At 50.7% G+C, this 19042-nt stretch overlaps 1 protein-coding gene and 1 long non-coding RNA gene across 4 annotated transcripts in view; one reads left to right on the top strand and one right to left on the bottom strand.

The window, feature by feature from the left end:
• Positions 1-641: 641 nt before the first annotated feature.
• Positions 642-2153, bottom strand: POU3F3 (POU class 3 homeobox 3). Its single transcript, XM_050754194.1, has one exon. The coding sequence runs from the start codon at positions 2142-2144 to the stop codon at positions 642-644; it is 1503 nt and encodes a 500-aa protein (XP_050610151.1). The 5' UTR covers positions 2145-2153.
• A 2319-nt stretch (positions 2154-4472) lies between these two features.
• Positions 4473-19042, top strand: part of LOC126933942 (uncharacterized) — a 46369-nt gene continuing 31799 nt past the window's right edge. For 2 of the 3 annotated variants that reach the window (XR_007718768.1, XR_007718769.1), the window contains exon 1: positions 6166-6357. This is a non-coding gene — a long non-coding RNA (uncharacterized LOC126933942). Of the gene's footprint in view, positions 4553-6165; positions 6358-19042 lie in introns of those variants that run through there. The other variant, XR_007718770.1, reaches the window with a different exon arrangement.

The raw sequence follows: 19042 nt of genomic DNA, 5'->3' as shown, positions 1-19042 counted from the left end.
CTGATGGAACCTGGTGCCTCTGTTTTCTCTCAGGTCGCTCCCAGGAAATAAAGTTTTCGTGGATCTCTTTAGGCAGCTATTTTGGGGAGAGAAAGTGAAAGGAAAGGGGACTTTCTCTCTCTCTTTATCAAAGAGGAGAAGACGAGGCAGGTGCTGTCCACCGCTGCCGTGTAGGTCATCTCAGGGTGGTAAAACCTCACGAGTGCAGTTTTGGTGCGTCAGGCATCTTCACCCTTCTTTAAAAACAAAAACAAAAACGAAACACCACCACAGTATAAACGAGATCTCATGATCGCCCCCTTTTTCTCTTCCGGTTTTGTTTGTTATACATGTATATAAAACAGTCTGGGTGTTTATTATGCTTTTTACTTTTTGGCCCCTCCTTCCTTGCACTGCAAAAATGCCTCCTTGGTCTGTCTCTCCCGCGTTCTCTCCTCCAAGGGCGGGCATGCCTGTCTCTGGGTGGAGGGGAGGGCGGAGGATGGGCCTGGGCTGGAGCCCGGAGCGGCCCAGGTGCAGGGTCGGCGCAGCGGCAGCGGCAACGGCGGCGGCGGCGGCGGCGGCGGCGGCGGGGGCGGCGGCGGTGCTGACGGCGGCTGCGGAGGCGGCGGCGGCGGCCCTCTTCGCGCTGCGCCCTGGCTTCACTGCACGCTCGTCTGCAGCCCGTGGTGCGGCGGCGGCGTGTCGGCGCTCACGGTGCCCACCTGCGAGTAGACGTCGTCGGGCGTCTGCTGTTGGATCCCGGGCGGCGTCATGCGCTTCTCCTTTTGGCGCCGATTGCAGAACCAGACCCGCACCACCTCCTTCTCGAGCTGCAGGCTGTCGGCCAGGTTGGTGATCTCCTGCGCGGAGGGCTTGGGGCACTTGAGGAAGTGGCTCTCCAGCGCGCCCTTGACGCTCACCTCGATAGAGGTCCGCTTCTTGCGCTTGCGGCCCTGCGCCGCGATCTTGTCGATGCTTGTGGGGCTGCCGGTGCTTGAGTCCGCCTCCTCCAGCCACTTGTTCAGCAGCGGCTTGAGCTTGCACATGTTCTTGAAGCTCAGCTGCAGGGCCTCGAAGCGGCAGATGGTGGTCTGCGAGAACACGTTGCCGTAGAGCGTGCCCAGCGCCAGCCCCACGTCGGCCTGCGTGAAGCCCAGCTTGATGCGCCGTTGCTTGAACTGCTTGGCGAACTGCTCCAGGTCGTCCGACGTCGGCGTGTCCTCGTCCGAGTGCGGGTCGTGGCTGTTGAGTCCAGGCCCCGCGCCGCCGCCGCCGCCGCCGTGGTGCGGGGGTCCCTGCGCGTGGTGCGGGTGCGGCGGGTGCGGGTGCGCGTGGTGGTGGTGGTGGTGATGGTGCTCGGCCAGCTCCGGCGTGTCCCCGCGCACCAGCCCCGGGTGCACCAAGCTCTGGGCTCCACCGCCCGCGCCGCCGCCGCCGCCGCCGGGCCCTGGGGGCGCGCTCAGCATGCCGTTCACCGTGAAGCCCCCGGGCTGCGAGTAGAGCAGACTCTGCGGCGGCGGCTGCTGGCCCCCGGCCATGGACGGGAGGTGCGCGGCGGCGGCTGCGGCGGCGGCGGCGGCGGCGGCAGCGGCGGCCGCCCCCCAGCCCCCAGGGTGGCCCTGGTGTGGGGGCGGCGGCGGGGGTCCGAGGTGCGGCGGCCCGCGGTGGTGCAACGCTGTGCCCGCGTGCAGGTCGTCGCGCCCGGCGCCGCCCTTCACGTCGGGGCCCTGCGGCGGTGGTGGCGGCGGCTGCGGTGGCTGCTGGGGGCTGCCAGCCATGCCCACGGCGCTGCCCGACCACGGCGAGCTCGCCTCCACGGCGGCGGCGGCGGCAGCGGCGGCGGCGGCGGCGGCGTGGGGCAGGGCTGTGACCCACTGGTGCGCGTGGCTCAGCATATGGCCGCCGTTGCTGGCGGCCATGGCCCCCTGCATGAAGTCGCTCTGGACCATCTTGACAGAGGACGGGTCCCCCCGGTAGGCGCCCGAGGTCACGGCGGCGCTGCCCGGCTGCATGCCACCGCCCCCGCCCCCTGCGCCGCCCCCGCCGCCACCGCCGCCGCCACCCCCGCCGCCGCCAGCCCCTGCCGCGTCCGAGTGCACAATAGAGCCGGCCGCGAGCAGGCTGTTCCCCGGCAGGTAGGGGTTAGAAGCCGCCGTGGCCATGCCGCTCCGCTCCCGCCACCCCACCGCCGCCACCACCGCCGCCGCCGCCGCCGCAGCAGCAGCCGCGGCCGCCGCCGCCGCCGCCGCCGCCGCCGCGCCCCCCGCCTCCCGCCGCCTCCTCCCCCCCTCCTTCCCCGCCCCCGCCCCGGGCCCCCGCCGGCCCCGCCGCCTTCGCCGCCGCCTCCTCCGCCGCCGCCTCCGCCCCCGCCGCCGCCGCCGCCGCCGCGGTCCCCGGCTGCAGCTGCAAGGCCGCTCGGCAGGGCGCGGGGGTCGCCGGCCGGCCTTGGTCACCAGCAGCAGCAGCAGCAGCCGCAGCCGCAGGAGCAGCGCTCTGGGGAGGGGGGCTCGCTTCTCGGGGTGCGCTCCGTGGCCACCCCCTTCAGGGGGGGTCGTGGCCGCCCCCCAGCCCTGGCGCGCTGGGCTCGCTCCAGCGGGGCTCTCCGGGCGGGGCGGGGACCTGCACTCGGGGCGCTCTCCCGGGACGCGCGGGTTCCCGCTCCTCCTCCTGTCCTCGGGCGAGCCCGGACTCTGCCGGGTCGCGGGGCTCCGTCCACCTGCTAAATGAAGGTTTCACGGGAGATAACAAAGAAAGAAGCTGCTCCTTTCTTCCTTAGCCAAATTACGGATGACCAGCAACCGGTCCGCTCCTTCCCTTGTGCGCTCTCTCCTCTCCTCCTCAGGAACACATTTCACTCGTTTTCCCTTAGAGTAGTAAAACTTTTTCGTCCTTGAAGGCGTGGTGCTGCTGGCTGCTCGCGAATGCGGAGAGGGGAGGCTGGCTCCTGCTCTCCCCCTCTGGTCCTCTCGTTTCAAGTTTTGTTCTGTCCTAGGAAAACTTCTTGCGATGGTGCATTTCTCTGAAGTTGCTATTGCCCGAGCTCTTGGCTGCCTCTGAAACAAGAGTCCTTTTTCATTCTCCTCGCAACAGTCACAGTCTGATGCGACATCTTTCCTTTTGGGCAGAAATTAGGAAACAAATATAACAAGGAAAAAATTGAACAGGAAAAAAAATGATGTCGAATCGCTCTGTTACCTTGTTGCTGACGGTTGGGGTTGGTGTTTTATTTTTTTCCCAGCAGTTGTCTGGAGAAGGAGGAGGAAGAAGAGTGCATTGGTGGAGGTGGAGGTGTGTGTGTGCATATAGGGGATCGATCCTTGATACACAACAACTCCAGTGGGCACGTTGCACTGCTCGTAGAGTGCACCGACGGCGGGCGCTGGCGCTGGCCGTGCTGGAGCAGAGTTGCAGCAGGAGCTCGCTCTGTGCCCTCGTTCGCGCTCTCTTTCCCTCTCTCACTTTCCCTCTCCCTCCCTCTCTCTCTCTCCCTCTCTCGGGCGCCCGCTCTCGCTCCGATCTGACAGTTCGCTCTCTGTCCCTCCCTCTCGAGCGGGGACTGTCGAATGTTTACCCTCCGCCGCGAGCGCGCACCCACCACCACACTTTCCCAAATACAAGGAAGTCGAGCACCAGGGCCCCCGCTGATTGGCTACCCGCTGGGTGATTGGCAGGCTCGGAATGACGGGCTCAGGACGCGAGGCCCCCCTTCCGGCCGTTCCGATTGGTTGCTTTTTAATTTAGGCAGAGCGTCGTAGAAGCTGGAAATCTGTGGTCCCCCAGCCTCCCTCCCCCTCGCCACTTTCCCCTCCCCGCCCCCCCCCCGCCGCCCCCTCCGCCACATCTTAACTCTTAGTGTCCGGCCCAGACGTTGGCGTTCCCTCGGCGGCTCTGGGTGTTCGCAATAGGTCTGGGCGGGGGGAAGAAAGGGGAGATAAAAGGGAGGGAGGGACGGGAGAGGGGAAGAGAATCAGAAGGAAAACGAAGAGGGAAACATGAAAAATAGCAACCTGCCCACCCCACCTAGTACGCGTCGGGTTGCTCACCCCCTTACCCCCGCCCCGCCAGAGATTTGTAAAGCGCGCGGCACGGATGTACCATTCAAGCTAATACCTATAGACAGATGTGTCCCCAGTGGTTTCAAAGTTTCCTCTTCCCTTCACCAGCCGGCCCCCATCTCTGATCGGCGGGGGTGGGAAGCGGGGGCTCGCATCGCCAAGAGCTCGGGTCGTGGCCGCGCTCCTTGGAAATCCGCCACCGCAACTTTCCGCAGCCGCTGCGCGCCGGCGGCGGCCCCCTTTGTTTAAGTTCTCGGATGCCATCATCTGGGAAACCTGCAGCCCAGGACCAGCGCGGTGCCCGCGCGTGCGAGACGGACCGCTCGCTGCCGCCGCTTGCTCGCTCCTCCACCCCCTCTCTCCCTCCTTCGCTCTCCCTCCCTTCCTCCCTCCTCCCTCCTCTGGGATTCGTGCAAGTAGCGTGCGTGCCCTTGTGAGTTTGGAGGGTGCCGGTCAGCGGAGCCGTGCGATGTATTTGAAAAGCAATCAGTCCGACCTTCCCCCATAGATTCATCGTAAGTGTATTCGACCCCGATGGCTTTAGGAATTCCCGCGGCCGCAGAAGCCGGGCGAAAGAACCGGAATCGGCTAGCCGCGCCCTTCTCTGCTCCACCGCTTCCTCGTGTGTGTGTGTGTGTGTGTGTGTGTGTGTGTGTGTGTGTTATTAGCGGTGGGGGATTTGCCCGCTCTCTATTCTTAGGCATGGTGGTGCTTTTTTTTCCCTTTCCTTTCTGTCTCAGATGGATTTGCGTGGTGGATGGGGCTGGCGGCGACAAACGCTTTCTCAGCTCCAACCCAGCTGAAAGAGTTAAGGGGGACGGGAGGGGGAGTGCACCCGGTGGGCGAGAGAAGCGGGGGTGGGGTGGGGTGGGGTGGGGGGACGCGGCCAAGCGGAAACGTTGCACAGAGGAACCTCAGCGAACCAAGAAAAAAGAGAAAGTGGCAACGAAAACAAGGGCAAATTGAACCCTCCTCGGGGATTTCCAATGAACTAACCCAACTCGGACATTCAATAAATACATGGCTCTTAATGAGCGTGCGTGTGCGTGCACCCCGCACCCCTAGCTGCGGGTGCGCTCGCCTTGCGCCCGCCGCCCCCAGCCAGCGCCTGCATCTGGCAGTCCCGAGCCAGAGCGGCGGCCCAGAACGCAGACGAGGAGCGGCCGCCGGTGCGCTCCGATTAAAATGTGAACGGGCCTGCCCTTCTCTCCCGCTGTATCGTGCCTCTGCCGAGCGCAGTTAAGTGAACTCAGTGAAAGCAGGAGTTCTCCTGCCCAGCCTCAGCCAGGCAGCCCCTGCGTGATCTCAAGATTAACACTAGACGCGTAGAATTTATGTAGGCTCTCGTCCAGCTCCTGCTTGCCGGGTGAGATACCGTCGTAGGTAGGTTTTAGCAAAGCCATTATTGCCAAGGTATAGATACCAAAGGCGGTGGTAACCAAACCCCAAACAGAACGGATTTTTTTCCTCTGCGTCCCCCAAAGGTTGCTTTTTATATTTATGTATGCGTATATGTATATATAAAAGATGGAACACAGATTTCATTGAATAAATCTGAGATCTCCAGGTGCAGACGTTTGAATAGTCGGTGCCAGCACCCCATGTTTTCCTTTCCTGCCGATTTTGCTTGGATCCGGCTCAAAAACCAAGAGAGTCTCGTGGTTTTGTTTACACTGAATGGGGAGGATAGGAACAGAGCCATGGGGCCGCCTTTCATTAATATACAGTGAGGATTTTGTCTAAATTACTGCTATGAATTTCACAGTACACGCTTTCAAAAGCAGTCTCAGGTGGCCTGATGAAACGTGATAGCGCCTCTGCAAACAGATCCACTTTCTTTCTTTTCAAGGAGGGTGTGTGTGCGCGTATGGGAAGCCCCCCAAAACGTTGTGCTCCTCGATAACAGAAATACACTTCTGTTCTGAGGTCTGTCCCCTTCTTCCTCCCCCCTTGCGTCGTACTTAATTCTCGAATCGCTCCCCGGCCTCTCTCCCCCCTCCACGCTGCCCCACCCCATCCGCCCCCTCCCTTTGCGAGTGTGATTGTTTTGTCTGGAAAAAAAAAATCCAAAGTATATAACAAGGGGAGAACAGTTAGTGCTGATTTTCATTTGCATACATTTTCATATATTTTGGTGAAAATAATAGACTAGTGGAGAGCTGGGCTTCGAGGCGTCAGTGTGAAGGGAAGGCTAAGGACGCATCGGTGCTGGAGAGTTGAGAATATGCCTACCCCTCCACTCCCAACCCAGTCACCTTATTTGAAAAAAAAAATTAAAAAACACATTTTATTTAAAAACCTAACCCTGGAAGTTTGCTCGGTAAGTGTTTTTTCATTTTCTTTCCCTGCTTTCTCTTCTTTTCCCCCTCCTTTTTGGCTTATTTATTTATGTCCTTGTAGGTTTGGGAGCTTATTTTCATTGCTTGGGACAAGAGAGGGTTCACAGAGCAACTGTTTGAAGGAAGGGAGGGAAGATATGTTGGGGGGGGAGTTAAAAAAATCCAACCCTGCTAAAATATTACATAAAAAGATGGACTCAGTCCAAAGCCCCACACAGCAAAAGCCACTTTACTTTGGAGGGGTGGGGGGGGGAAATGCTATTCATTGTAATTGTTGATCGTGAAGGTGGGGTGCGGGTGGGGGGGGAAGAAACCTTGGAAAAGAAGTGATTATTAAGCATGCAGTATATAAATATTTCTTGATTGGGATTTTTTTTTTTCCCCAGAGAATCAGGACTAGAGGGGAAGAAACCCTATTTCTGTAGCCAGTGGTGATGTCCTGAATTGTGTGTGCCTGCCTGGATTGGGGTGGGGGGACTCATGCTGGGAGCAGGAGGATGGAGTGAGGAGGGGGACTTGGCAAAGGGAAGGCAGAGAGCTGGAGGAGGAGGAAGCGAGGCAGGAAGTCAGGGCACCCCTGGTTAATGCTGTGTCTGGGGAGCAGGCGGGGAGCTGCAGCCTCCCAGCTCGGTAGTGAAAGCCCATCAGAAAGAGGGTGATCAATCAAAACTAACCAGGACATCCCTACACTTCATTCCCAACGGAGGCTGGAGCTTTAGCATCGCAGACTCGATTTCACTTTGTTTTCTATTTTTGACAGCCTCACTTGTTCCCTCCTTGCCACTGTTCCTGGGTTTTGTAAAAATTGAGGGTGCAGTTACTTGCTAGGTGCAGTTAATTAGATAAACATGGCCGGAGGACATAGCTAGGCCAAGTCCAGGCCCATTTGAGTGCCTTACCTTAGTGAAATAGGCCGGAGAAAATTTTAAAATCTTCTTGGTTTTGTTCTTTTAAAGGAAGCTGCGTCTGTGATGATGAGGGGGGAGAATCCAATGGCTGGAATTTTATTGCACTTTTTTACACAGAACACCTTGCAATTTAGAATTGGTAATTTATTTGGAAACAGTTGATGCCGAATCAATGAAACGGTTTGTAACGAGGGAGGAAGAGGTTTCAGTTGGGGAGGGGGCTAAGAATCGCCAGTTTTCCACTCCTTGTTTACGTGCTTGGCAGCGTTGCTTTTGACTGGGGTTAACTCTGTGTGCTCCATTGGACCAGATGCCATATAGAGCTGCTCCCTGAAGATCATTTGTTTCCTTGATGGGGAACATTTCTGAGCAGAGCATATTGGTTGCCATAGAGAAAGAAATAAAAGGAAGAACACTAGTCACATTAAGCTATATGTTTGTGCACTGGGCTTTAGATAAAAGAACCTTGGTTCAGCCAAAGAGAAGAAGCCAAACTAGAGATTTCTAGTGCCACTAAAACTAGCTTTATTTTGTTTTGGACTTTTACAGTTGAAACATATAAGCTAATTTTATTGGCTGTTGTTAATTTTATATGACACGGTTTACTGAACAAAATAAACTTTGCTCAGGAGTCGCACTATTGGCTCGTCAGCAGGGGGCGCACTGACTCATCTTAGCGAGTACTGAGTAAAATGTAGCTGTTTCAAAAGCAAATCTGCTCTTCCAAACTTGCCAAAGGAACAAATACCCCTACCTTTCTATGCATATTCACAATGAGGAGGGAATTCATTGCATAACACAGGGTTTTAAAATATGAGGACAATGACTTCCCCATCCCCCACCTGCCCACGTCTGTGAAATGGCCCAGAAAGAAATACAGTTCAAAAACTATTCCTCCATTTCAGTGAAGTGTATTCTGGGCTGGAAAACAGAAATGAGATGTGAAGGCAAGAATAGTTTTTGAAAATTATTATTAAGGGGATTTAATAGGCTACTCTTAAGAAGCTACCTTTCAGGGTTTTTTTGTTGTTTTTGTTGTTGTTGTTTTAACAGTCAAGAAAACGAAATGCATCCTAAGGTATTATCTGTTTAAATAATGAAAGTTCTTCAACCTGATACATGCTTTGACTTCTAAATGCAACTCTGGGTCCTAGAGATTTAGTCCACTGGCCCAGGATCACTTTTACTCCATTTGATATGTAGTGGCTACTTTCATTCTTGTTACCACTTATGGTTTTAGAAAGATTTTGGATTTATCCTTGAAAGACTTGGCAGGGAAAAGAAAATACAAAATAGCCACGGGTTAGAGGTAACTGTGGGCTTGAAACTTTTTAGTGCATTACTTAACCCAGTTGAAGAAAAGTTTCAACAGAGCCACAAGGTTTCTGCCTCAAAGATATTTACATACTGCCAGTGAAGACTAAACTTTATTGTGGTAAAGGACAAAAAAGATACGTGGAAAACTTCCTAAAGTAGTGAAGGGCAGATCCTGACTGGTTCAGAATTAGTCAGTTTGTCATTAAGAATTTTCCCAAGGAGATTCAGAGAGTGTGACTAGGAAAGGGAAGCCGGGAGTGACTGGAAGTGAGAAGCTGGCTTCCACGGTTCAATAGCCGAACACACCTGTGAATGTGTCACAGAGCCTGTTAGTAAGGGCCACATTATGTGATGGCTCTCAGGTTCCTGTGCAAGAGAGGAAAAGACACTTTATTCTTTCTAACCCAGCTCCAAGTCAACCGGGTTCCAGCCAGGAGAAGTTTTTCTTTGACACTAACTTTAGTAAGTCAGAGTTTGGATCTAAGTGGTGTGTTTTCTAGGAGGGTCAAGAGATTCTGGGAACAGTATAAGCAAAAGGGGCACACTCAAACACATTTTAATCTGTGATTTTCACCCCGAGCTCTCACATTTAGAGTCAGGAAAGGTACTCTCAGGTTTGCGCTAATAAAACAGGGAGAAATGAGAAAACTGTAACTTGAGCCCAAACATTGCTTTCTCTTTGGCTTTTGGGACATTTCAGACAAAAGACTTCTGGGGCAGATCCACATGAAGTGGACGAATGTCTCAAAGCTCTAGCTTACTTTGCATGCCCAGGGCTGCCTAATGCATTTAAAAATTATTAAGGAGAAAGGAAACTTTTCAATTCAGCCAGACATTCTGCAAAAAACATTGGTGAGGCAATCATTATATATATTTAGAGCATAATTTTTGTGTGCCACTTTTCATGAGATCTGTGATTGTTCCTGTCTTGCTGCTACTTACTTTCCTTTTTTTGAAAATGTAATTAAACAATAAACAGAAAGATAAAATGCTTGCCCCTCATGATATCTATAGTCCTAGGTTCCTTAATGTAAAAGAAACAGAAAATAAGAAATCTGGGTAGAGCAACAAGTTAATTTGACAAGAACTAACGTATTATAGAGATGGCTTCAGTATTTTATAATGATTTGAGGGTGGAAGTGATCAAGCTGGGTATGAATTAAGATTCAAAGTGCTGGGCGAAGCTACAGACTTTTAATTGTTGGGGATGGCGAAATTGCTTTTGCCAAACGAGAGAATGAAGAACATTACCTGGGTCAAATGTGCAAAACACAAAGTGGGTATTTACTCATTTGTTTCCATTTGAGAATGATAAGGAGCTCTGATATCGCTGCAGTTCAGAAGCACATTTGCCATTAGCATTTACAAATTAAAATGTTAAGCATACTGTCAACCCATACTCTGTGTTATATACAAAGGGGATGACTCTTCCACGGTAGCTTTTGGGTGGAAAAAAGTATTTGTCGTCTTGGCAGTGGATGAGTTGTTTCTTGGTCTTGCTAAGTTTTCTGAAGTGTTTCTTCCCCTAATTATTTGTATCATTTTGATAACTGATTTGTCTGATCTGCAGTAAAGGAGCAAGTACATAGGTTTTTAAATGGTTTCAAAGAGTAATACATTCAAAGACATTATGATTTTTCACCCGAAAGCAAGAAGCTTTCTTTCTGATACTTACAGGACAGCTTTAAACTACAGGGCATTTCAGATTGGGGGAAATAAACTAAGAAAGCACAGTAAGTTGGCAATCGAGTGAATGCTTTTAAAACAACCCATTTCCAACAGTTTGCCCATTTGAGCTGCATGCGGGCGTGCACCTGACAAGTCTGGTAATGAAAGCTACCAATTGCCAGGGAAGCTGGAGCTGACATAGTGTGATGGACTGCTCCTGCCTGTACCCTCACCACCCTCTCTGCCTCCCTGCTGAATGCAATGCTCTTCAAATTTAAATTCATAGGGCTAGATAACATACAGCGGGGCTGATTGACCAGAGATGATGATGATGATGATGATGATGATTCATTAACAAAATTTGGTCATTTCTTAGCTAGAAAAATATTCCAAGGTCAGCTTGGTGGGTTTTGTGTGTATTTGTACGTGTGTAAAAACAACATCCAGAAATATGAACTCAGCTTTACCAGGAAAGTGGTTTGATTCTTTGAGGTTGTGGTGGTCCTAACAGAACTGAACAGCTTTCTCTGTCCTGAGGACGCTCCTTACGCCAAACATTCCTCATACATTATTATACAGCATCGCCTTTCTGGGTCGAACAGGGTAGTCTGAAGGTGGATAAGAGATTCATATGGCATACATCCCAGAAAACAATTCTTGCACTTTGGCACCTCTGTTTTTTATTATTATTATTATTATTAGATTTTTTTTTTTTTTTGACATTTGAACTTAGCTATTGTCTGAGAAGCTGGGTGCAGATGCAGCATGTCAGGCTGACGGCTGCTCTTTTCGGCATTCCTCTCAAACTGTGCTTCTGTGGTGTCTTCTCTCCAGTGAATGCTGAAACACCCAGTTCACTATCTCGCTCCTTCCCCCAGGCCCTAAGACACCCCAGTGCCGGCCCTGGATGGCCAGCCTCGGGGGTGTTTTCAAGAAAATGTGTTTATTGTTGTTCGCCTTGAAAATACAGTGCCGAATGTATTCGTTGATATTTGATACTACGAATACCATGGTTTGCAGTGATACACTTTCAGCATAAACATATCTGGTAGACGCTTTGGTGGTAGAGCTAAGTGACCTTGCTCACTGTAGCTTCAGGCAGCTTGGAGTTTGTTAGTCTCAAGTTAAAAGTTACGCGTCTGATGTTGCTTTGAAGGCTCACCTCTCTCCCTGAATTTTTGGTAGGGAGCCTGGCTACTCAATAAAGCCCAAGGGAAGGAGCTCAGGCTTTCAGTGCCATTTAATACACGTCAAATGTCAATTTAGTATTAAATCAGGGTGCAAAAAGCCTCTAGAAGTCAAGGCATATATTGTTCAAATGGCTGCATTCCCTTCATTTTTAATTCACATCACAAAAACAAACAAGTAAAACTTCACTTGGAAAAACACTGACTATTAAAGTATCCTAAATTCAAAAATACTATGATTATATTGGAGGGATCTGGCAAGCAATTCCTTTTCAGGGTTAGAAAGTAAGAGGAGAACTTTTCCCAGAAAGGTTTGCTTTGGAGTCTCCAGCGCTGAGGTCCCGATTCCACAGCGGCTGGGTCCTCCTCTCACCTCCCCCGCCCCCGTTCCTGTGATTTGTGGGCACGAGAAGCGACGTCTTCCGAATCACTGGCGATTTTGGGGGCCCCAGGGCTAAGCTCGGCCTCCTTAGATAGCATTCTAACGGCGTTTTATTTTATTTAGAGCACAGTTTGCATAATAAAATTAAAAGGATCCCATTACTCCCCTTTTCTCCCTGAGCACTGCCCAACAAGGTCTTTCAGACTGTTATTTGAACATCTAGAGCGGCCTTCAGAAGTCAAATTAGCATTGCTTTTCTATGGGAAAGAAAAAGGGAAAGAGGTAAATAGGGCAAAGTGAGAAGCGGGTAAGGTACAAGGAGTGAGGGGGATTAAAAAATGCAGGGAGCGGTGAAGGAGACTGGGGACAGAAAAGGACAAGAGAGGAGATGGGGCAGCAGGGAGGCGAGGAGATAAACGCTGAGTCACCCTAACAGGTCATTGGGTACACAGGAGCGAGATGCCGCAGCCCAGGAAAATCCGGGTGCAAATCGCACCCCATCTTCTGGGCCTCCTTCCCGCCAAGCCGTAGGAGCGCAGGCTTGGAGCTCGGCGCCGCCCGCTTGTCTTTGTCACTGATTCGGTGCGCGACCGCGGGCTCCCGCGGCGGGCTTTGTTCCGGCGGAGCAGGGCAGGACCCCTCGCACCGCCGCGTCCCCGCCCTCCCAGAGCTGGGGACGGTGGGGGTGGGGACTGCGCGACAGGGACCGGGAACAGAGGAGCAACGGCGGGCGCCTCTGAGCCTGGGATTTCGTTCCTTGGCTCCTGTTCGTAATTGAGCTGTTCTCCCTTCGGGGAGGGGGCCGGGGCTGCGCGGGAGGAGGAAGAGCTGGAAGGGTGGTACCCGCTCTCAGCCCGCAGCAAGGGCGAGGCGCAGCTCTCCGTGCCGGCGTCCCGGGATTTGTATTGCATGCATGTACGCATGCAGGGATGGATGGATGCATGTATGGATGAGGAAAACCGGTGAATTGGGTCCCATGTTCTAGGTTTCCGGTCGAGCTTTTGGCAGCTGCAGGGCGCCTCAGGTCGGTGCCTGGTTAACCCCTAAGATCTGCTCTTGAGGTGTTTGGGGTCGCGCGTGGGCACTGTGGACGCGCCCCGGGTCGAGGCTGCCCACCGGCCGCGCGCAGACGCCGCCGTGGAGGCCTGCGGCGGGGGGACAAAGGCGGACACCCCGAACAACCAAAGGGCAGGCGCGCACAGGCACCCACGCACCCACGCGCTCTCTCGACCGGGCCCCTCCCGGTGAGCCCCGGCGGCTGGGAGTCAGGGCTCTGAGCCTGAAAAGTTCACTTCACGTAGACCCTGCTCCCTCCTCTCGCCATTGCATTTAGCAAACAGCGTGTGAACGTGTATCACCCTCTCCCCAGCCACCCCCAAAGGTGTGGGCAGATTGCAAGAGTTACTGCTCTGTTATTGTTTGTCAAATAGGGTCCTTCTCTTGGGAGAGGGTCGAGGGGCATGTGGCGGATCCCGGGCCAGGATTACATTAATCAAAGCATTATTTCCCCAGAGAAGCGGAGCACAAATGAGAGTAAATCCTAATAAAATTGGATCGCGAAGAAATGGAACGCTTTAAGTAATCTGTGCTGCCTGATAAAAATCTCACATTTACAAGATGTGGGTCTTAAAAAAAATCCGCACACGTCTGGCCTCGGCTTGGCTGGTGGGTTCGGGTCAGGGTGGGGGACAGACACTACACGAAGCTCAGTTGAACTTCTGAAGTGAGAAAAGAAGCTGGACACCCATTCGGAGTTTCACAAGCTCAGGTCTGCTCAGGAGGCACCTTCGGCCCTGGGCACCCCTCTGGAGTATTTGCGGAACCCGTGGGTCCGACGGAGTCCCCATCAGTGCCCTGAGAGGTCTGGAACTCTGTTCCTCTGGGAACGTGGTCCCCACTTTCCCCTTCGAACTCTGTTGCAGAACAGGCAACTCCCATGGGTGGGGGCGCAAAGCCCCACCGAGTGGGAAGGCGGACGCGGCCTACCGGCTGGGCAGGGACCAGACACCCCGACGCTGCGCCCGCAGCAGATTCGCGAGTAGCCCCCAACCCCGCCCGGGTCTCCACCCTAGGGCCCGCCAGGTCCGCCGGGCCGTTTCCTAGGCAGCCTGGGGTTCCTTCAGCCAGGGGAAGGGTGTGCGTTTGGGATGATTGCCCGGGAAGCCGAGGGCGCTGCTCGCCAGCGAGACTTCTGGTACTTTCGGGCCATCCCAGCAGGGAAGCAAGGCTCTCGATCCATCCGCCTTCGTCCCTCGAGTGGTAGGAAACTTCCCGACGCCTCCCGCGGCTCTGCCAGGAAAGAAGATACAAGCTCCCCCTCCCAACCCCTTAGTAATGACTGAGTTTAGCGAAGCCAGCCCGCCGGGAGGCAAACTCCCCCTGCCGCCCCGAGGCCTCCTCCAGCCGCGGAGACTGGAAAGCGGACTGCAACGCCCCGCCGGCCGTCGTTGGTGACAAGTGTGACAGCACCGTCCCGGTCCCACGGGTGAGCACCAGCCTCAGGGCCCCGCCGACCCTCCAGAGAGGCGCGCGGGGAACCAGCTCCCGTCCGGGTCCTCCTTCCAACCCTTCCTGGCCGGGCGAAGGCGGGCGGCGGAGACCCCGAGGGGCGCCAGCGCGCCGGCGCCCCCTGCAGGCCGGCACTTGGAGGGCCGGCCGGGGCGCTCCCGCCGCGCCAAGGTCCCCTCGCTGGCCGCGTCCGAGGCCGCCGGCGCGCACACGCACAGCTGCCAGCCTGCAGGCTCTCGGTGGCTTTTCCAAACGCAAGTTCCAAACGCGGCGGGGAGCGGCAGGGTGGGAGGGGAAGAAGGGAAAGAGGGCTACAGAGGGAGGCGCGGAGCGGGGTGGGGGCAGCCGGCGTCACCCTCTCCCCAACCCCTTCGCGCCCTTTCTCCGGTCCGCCCTGGGCCGTCCCCGCATGTGCCAGCGGCCGCGCGCCTGGTTCCCGACCCGCGCGCTCCGGAGCCCAGAAGGCCGCGCTGCCTCCCCACAGGGGCAGGGACCAGCGCTGGGTACCAGGCTGGGCTGGGCCGGGCTGGGTCGCCTCACCTCCGGTGAGCGCGCCCCGGAGAAGCCGTTTCCCGTGCAGTCTAGAGGGTAGAGCGGCGGGGAGCAGTGTGAGTGTGTGCGCGTGCGAGGACGGGTGTGCGTGTGAGTGCGGTGCGCGCGCAGGGCAGGGCAGGGCAGGACAGGAGGCGCTACAGGATGCTCTGGTGGAAGCATATCCTTTTCAGCCTTGAGATCTAAATCTGCAACCTTAGAGCTGATTACTCTCCCCCAGCCCCCCTCCTCGGTTCTCTACACAGGCATTTCCCTCTTTCGCCTGAGTCTTCCCAATCAGATTCCCAAAGAGATCCCCCTTGTGGTCCGGGGATTTTCATGGACACCCCTGACCCACGTGAGCCAGGCTGGAAGGGACAATGTTAGCCGAGGGCATGTCCATCATCTAACCTGCTAGTTAGTCTGGATTTCACGCACCAGGAAGCCACGTTTGGGGACTTGGGTATCTGCTTTCTCTCTGTCTTGGCCTTAAAAATTGCTGCGCAGAGGCTGTTTTTAGTTTTGGAGGGATAGGAAGGAGGTAGGAACCAACTGCAAATCACTTTTGGGGCTTCTCCTTATTTACCTGACCAGTGTTAGCCCTCCTATGCACCTTTCCAACTTACTGGCTTCTTTCCAGTGATGGGAAATTTGGGGGGAGGGGGTCCAGTAAAGACACTCATACCTTTTCAATTCTGAAAATGACTCCCCTTTCCCAGTCTGTGATTTCCATAATTTCATACAAAACAAGGGCTGTCAAGGATCTCTCTGTAAGAGAAAAGGCAACTAGCAGAAGAAAACTTGGACCAAATTAAATTCCTCCTTCTTAAAACATTAACCAAGGCCTCCCTCCCTCCCTGGTCCCACCAAGTTTGTTCTGCTCTCAAGGGGAAACAGGACAGAAAAATTCAGGAAAAGGTTAAACATTCCTCTCCCTCACTGAGACCATGAACCCAGTTGCCAAAATATATTTTTGATAACCTGAGATTCAGAGGGATTCTAAAAAGAAACAGAGCACATGCTTTTAGTTGTCCCCTTGATTACCCTACTGTTTGCATCTAATGATTTTCACGAATTTGGAAATACCTGTGATATGTATTTTTTCTGTCTTGGATTTATTAATATTAGATGGTTTTACTGTTAGCCATAATTCTTTATAGGACCTGTTGTCCTAGAGAAAGGTTCTAAGTAACATTTAGACCACACTCACTAGCTTCTGCCAAAGGCCCTCCCCAGCTACTGCCTTCACACAATTTCAATCACTGTTTTTCAAAAGATAATTTATAGGCAGGTAAATTTTAGCCAAGAATGTTAATGGTAAAATGTGAGTGTTTAACTCGATGAGCTTTTGTTTTTAGAATCAAGGTTTAGCTTTTCTTTGAATTATTTATCAAGCTGTTTGCCCATAGGCCTTCCTAAAAGAAGGGAAAGGTGAAGAGGAGGAGATCACTTTTATTTATTTAAAGCATATGTTGACATAACATTTTAAAACTAGCCTTTTGGAAAACAGCGAATTACTAAACTATGTCTGTAAACACCCACCTTTGGGACTGTGAAAAGCAAAAAACAAAAAACAACCTAATTACTTTCACAGGAAACAGTACTCAGTTAACTAAAATATTGTATGGCAATCCTTGGAAGCTCCTCCTCCTCCTTAAGTATAGTACAGTTTGGTAATATACTACACATATTTATACATGATGTAAATATACATATGCACAAGGGTAGATGTTTATGTACATAACATAACAAAATATATACATACCCCAACTGAATACATTTGCATATAACATGCCCATGTGTAATATAGCAAACTTCTATGATTAACAATACGTTCTATAACAGATAGTCTTAAAATAAGAAGTGAGTGAATCTTATTCATATTGAAAAAATTTCAAAATTTGTTTTGAAATCCGAATTGTGCTAACTGTAGATGACACCACAGAAATCAGTAAATAATAGGTTCATAGTATTAATATTTTATGCACACCCCCTTTAAAAGTAATATGAACTTAAATAACTTGTTTTACATAAAATAAAATGGACAGCATATTTAAAATATAAACGTTCCATCTACAGCCGAGTACCTATTTTTTTTTGTCTTTTTTTTTCACACATTACATACTGCTGTCTTAGAACAAAAATTAAATTTTAGAGGCAATGAAAGAGATCAGTAGTTTTATTTTCTGTTCTATTGTAAAGAAAGTATTTTTAACTAGTTGATCTTATGGTCCTCTATATGCATTAAAAGACATTCAGTAATCTAGTGATAATTTGAAATATAAAAGCAAATTTGAGGCATATATTGTATTTGATTTGTATAATATGGGATGCCATGTTACTTATTTGCTTTCTTGAAATGGTATTTTGAATCTTTGGAGTTTCAGAGGCCTTTTCTGGTTAAAATAAGAACTACAGTTAAAATGAATACATTGGCATTCATTGGCAAGAGTCCAAATGCTCATTTGTTTTAAGAAAATGCAAAGAAATGATATACCAGAATTTTATACGTTAAGTGTTATTTGTCCTAGTTGATAAAGGAATCAAAATGATGAAATTTTGAAGTTTTATGGAAGATCATGATAAAAGGGGCTCTTTCATGTAATGAGAGTTATTTGTACTGAATTATAAAATATTTTGTTTATTCACGTTTATGTAAATGTATATTTCTTTACAAAAAACATACATGATGTTTATGATGACATTTATTCCTACATTTGATTTATTGCTTGTTGATTTCAGAGAGTATTTAAAAGACTGATGACTCATTGGTGGTGTCTAAATATTAGTGATGAACTTGTGAAAATAGAAATCAGTTTAGCCTAACTACTTTTTGAGGTTTGTTTCTTAATCTCCTAAAAGTCTGAGGTTGAATTGATAGAAATACCGCAAGTGAAAATTAAAAAACAAAACAAAACAAAAACAAAACAAAAACAACTATTACTTGGAAAGAGGTAAAAATATTTTACTGTAGTTGAGGTTTCAGATCAACTGCAAAAGTTAATCTTTTATGTTAGAAAGTTTTATATCTGATGGCGTGAAGTGATTTGAGGAGGCATAGGCTATAAAATAACATAAAAATGCACAACGTTGATTCAAAAATTTGGATGAAGAGTCATTTGCTACAAAATTGTAAAATAATCTTTTCTGTCAACTTAATTAATGAAGTGGGTAAAGGACTATTTTAGTAGACTCAAATTACATATGTAGAAAGATTTGTAAGAATAAATACTTTGGCATTCTGTGGCCTAAAAGCAGACAGAACTATAATATAGCAAATAAAACTCCCCAGAATGTAGGCATCCAAGATTCAATTTCATTAAAAAATTTGGCAGTTAAAGAAAAGAAGGAAAAATGCTTATTAAATCAGGGCAACTATAAAATGTTGACAGATCTCAAGTTTCATATCCAACTAGGCTCTTAGAAAACTGCTGGGATATTGGTGGAGTATAAGTTGTTCTGTCAAACCATTTTTCGTAGTTAATTATTTTTTTCAATACCCTCAAATTTAAACTCCAGCTTCATGACTAACCATTTTCTCTGTCTTTTTCTTTCTCTCTTTCTTTCTTTCTCTTTCCCTCATTATTTCTTTCTCTCCATGTCTGTCCCTCCCTCCTTCCCTTCTTTCTTTCCTTTCCCCCACCTCCAAGTATGTAAGCAGTTGGCCAAGGCTATTTAGAAAGGCTTGGAGAGACACCCTAGGGGGATTGAAGGTCCTCAGCCTCAGTGGTTAGACATTATCAATGATACACATCGAGTGTACTGAGGTATATTGGTGCCCTCTTAAAACACATTTATTTCCTTTCCTCATGCAAATACCAGTTTCTTTTAAAGAGAAAGGCAGACGATGTCTACTGAAGGCAAAATAGAGAATTGAATTAATCATTTGGATAATCCAGGCATTGTTGCTCTCCCTTCTAGCTGCTAAGAAAAAAAAAAAAAAGACATTGAAATTTGAACAATTTGGACTGGCTATCTGTGATTAAATGCGTAAGATATCAACTAATTCTATAAGCTGTTGCTTGATTCTTCATTCTATCGATGTTAACAGAGATGGATGTGCACACCTGAATGGACCTCCAGTGGAGGTCGTTATATGGGTTAAGACATTTACCCCAGATCTAAATAAAGGGAGTTGAGGGGCATGACTTGTCAGGTTTTGCTG

Source organism: Macaca thibetana, chromosome 13 (assembly GCF_024542745.1).
Source record: "Macaca thibetana thibetana isolate TM-01 chromosome 13, ASM2454274v1, whole genome shotgun sequence".
Classification (NCBI taxonomy): Eukaryota; Metazoa; Chordata; class Mammalia; order Primates; family Cercopithecidae; genus Macaca; species Macaca thibetana.
The sequence above is the reverse complement of the archived record's forward strand: the minus strand, read 5'-3'. Positions and strand labels throughout refer to the sequence as shown.

What these genes read in the sequence shown, in the direction of transcription:
- POU3F3 (XM_050754194.1), bottom strand. Translation starts at nt 2,144, where the DNA reads ATGGCCACGGCGGCTTCTAACCCCTACCTGCCGGGGAACAGCCTGCTC.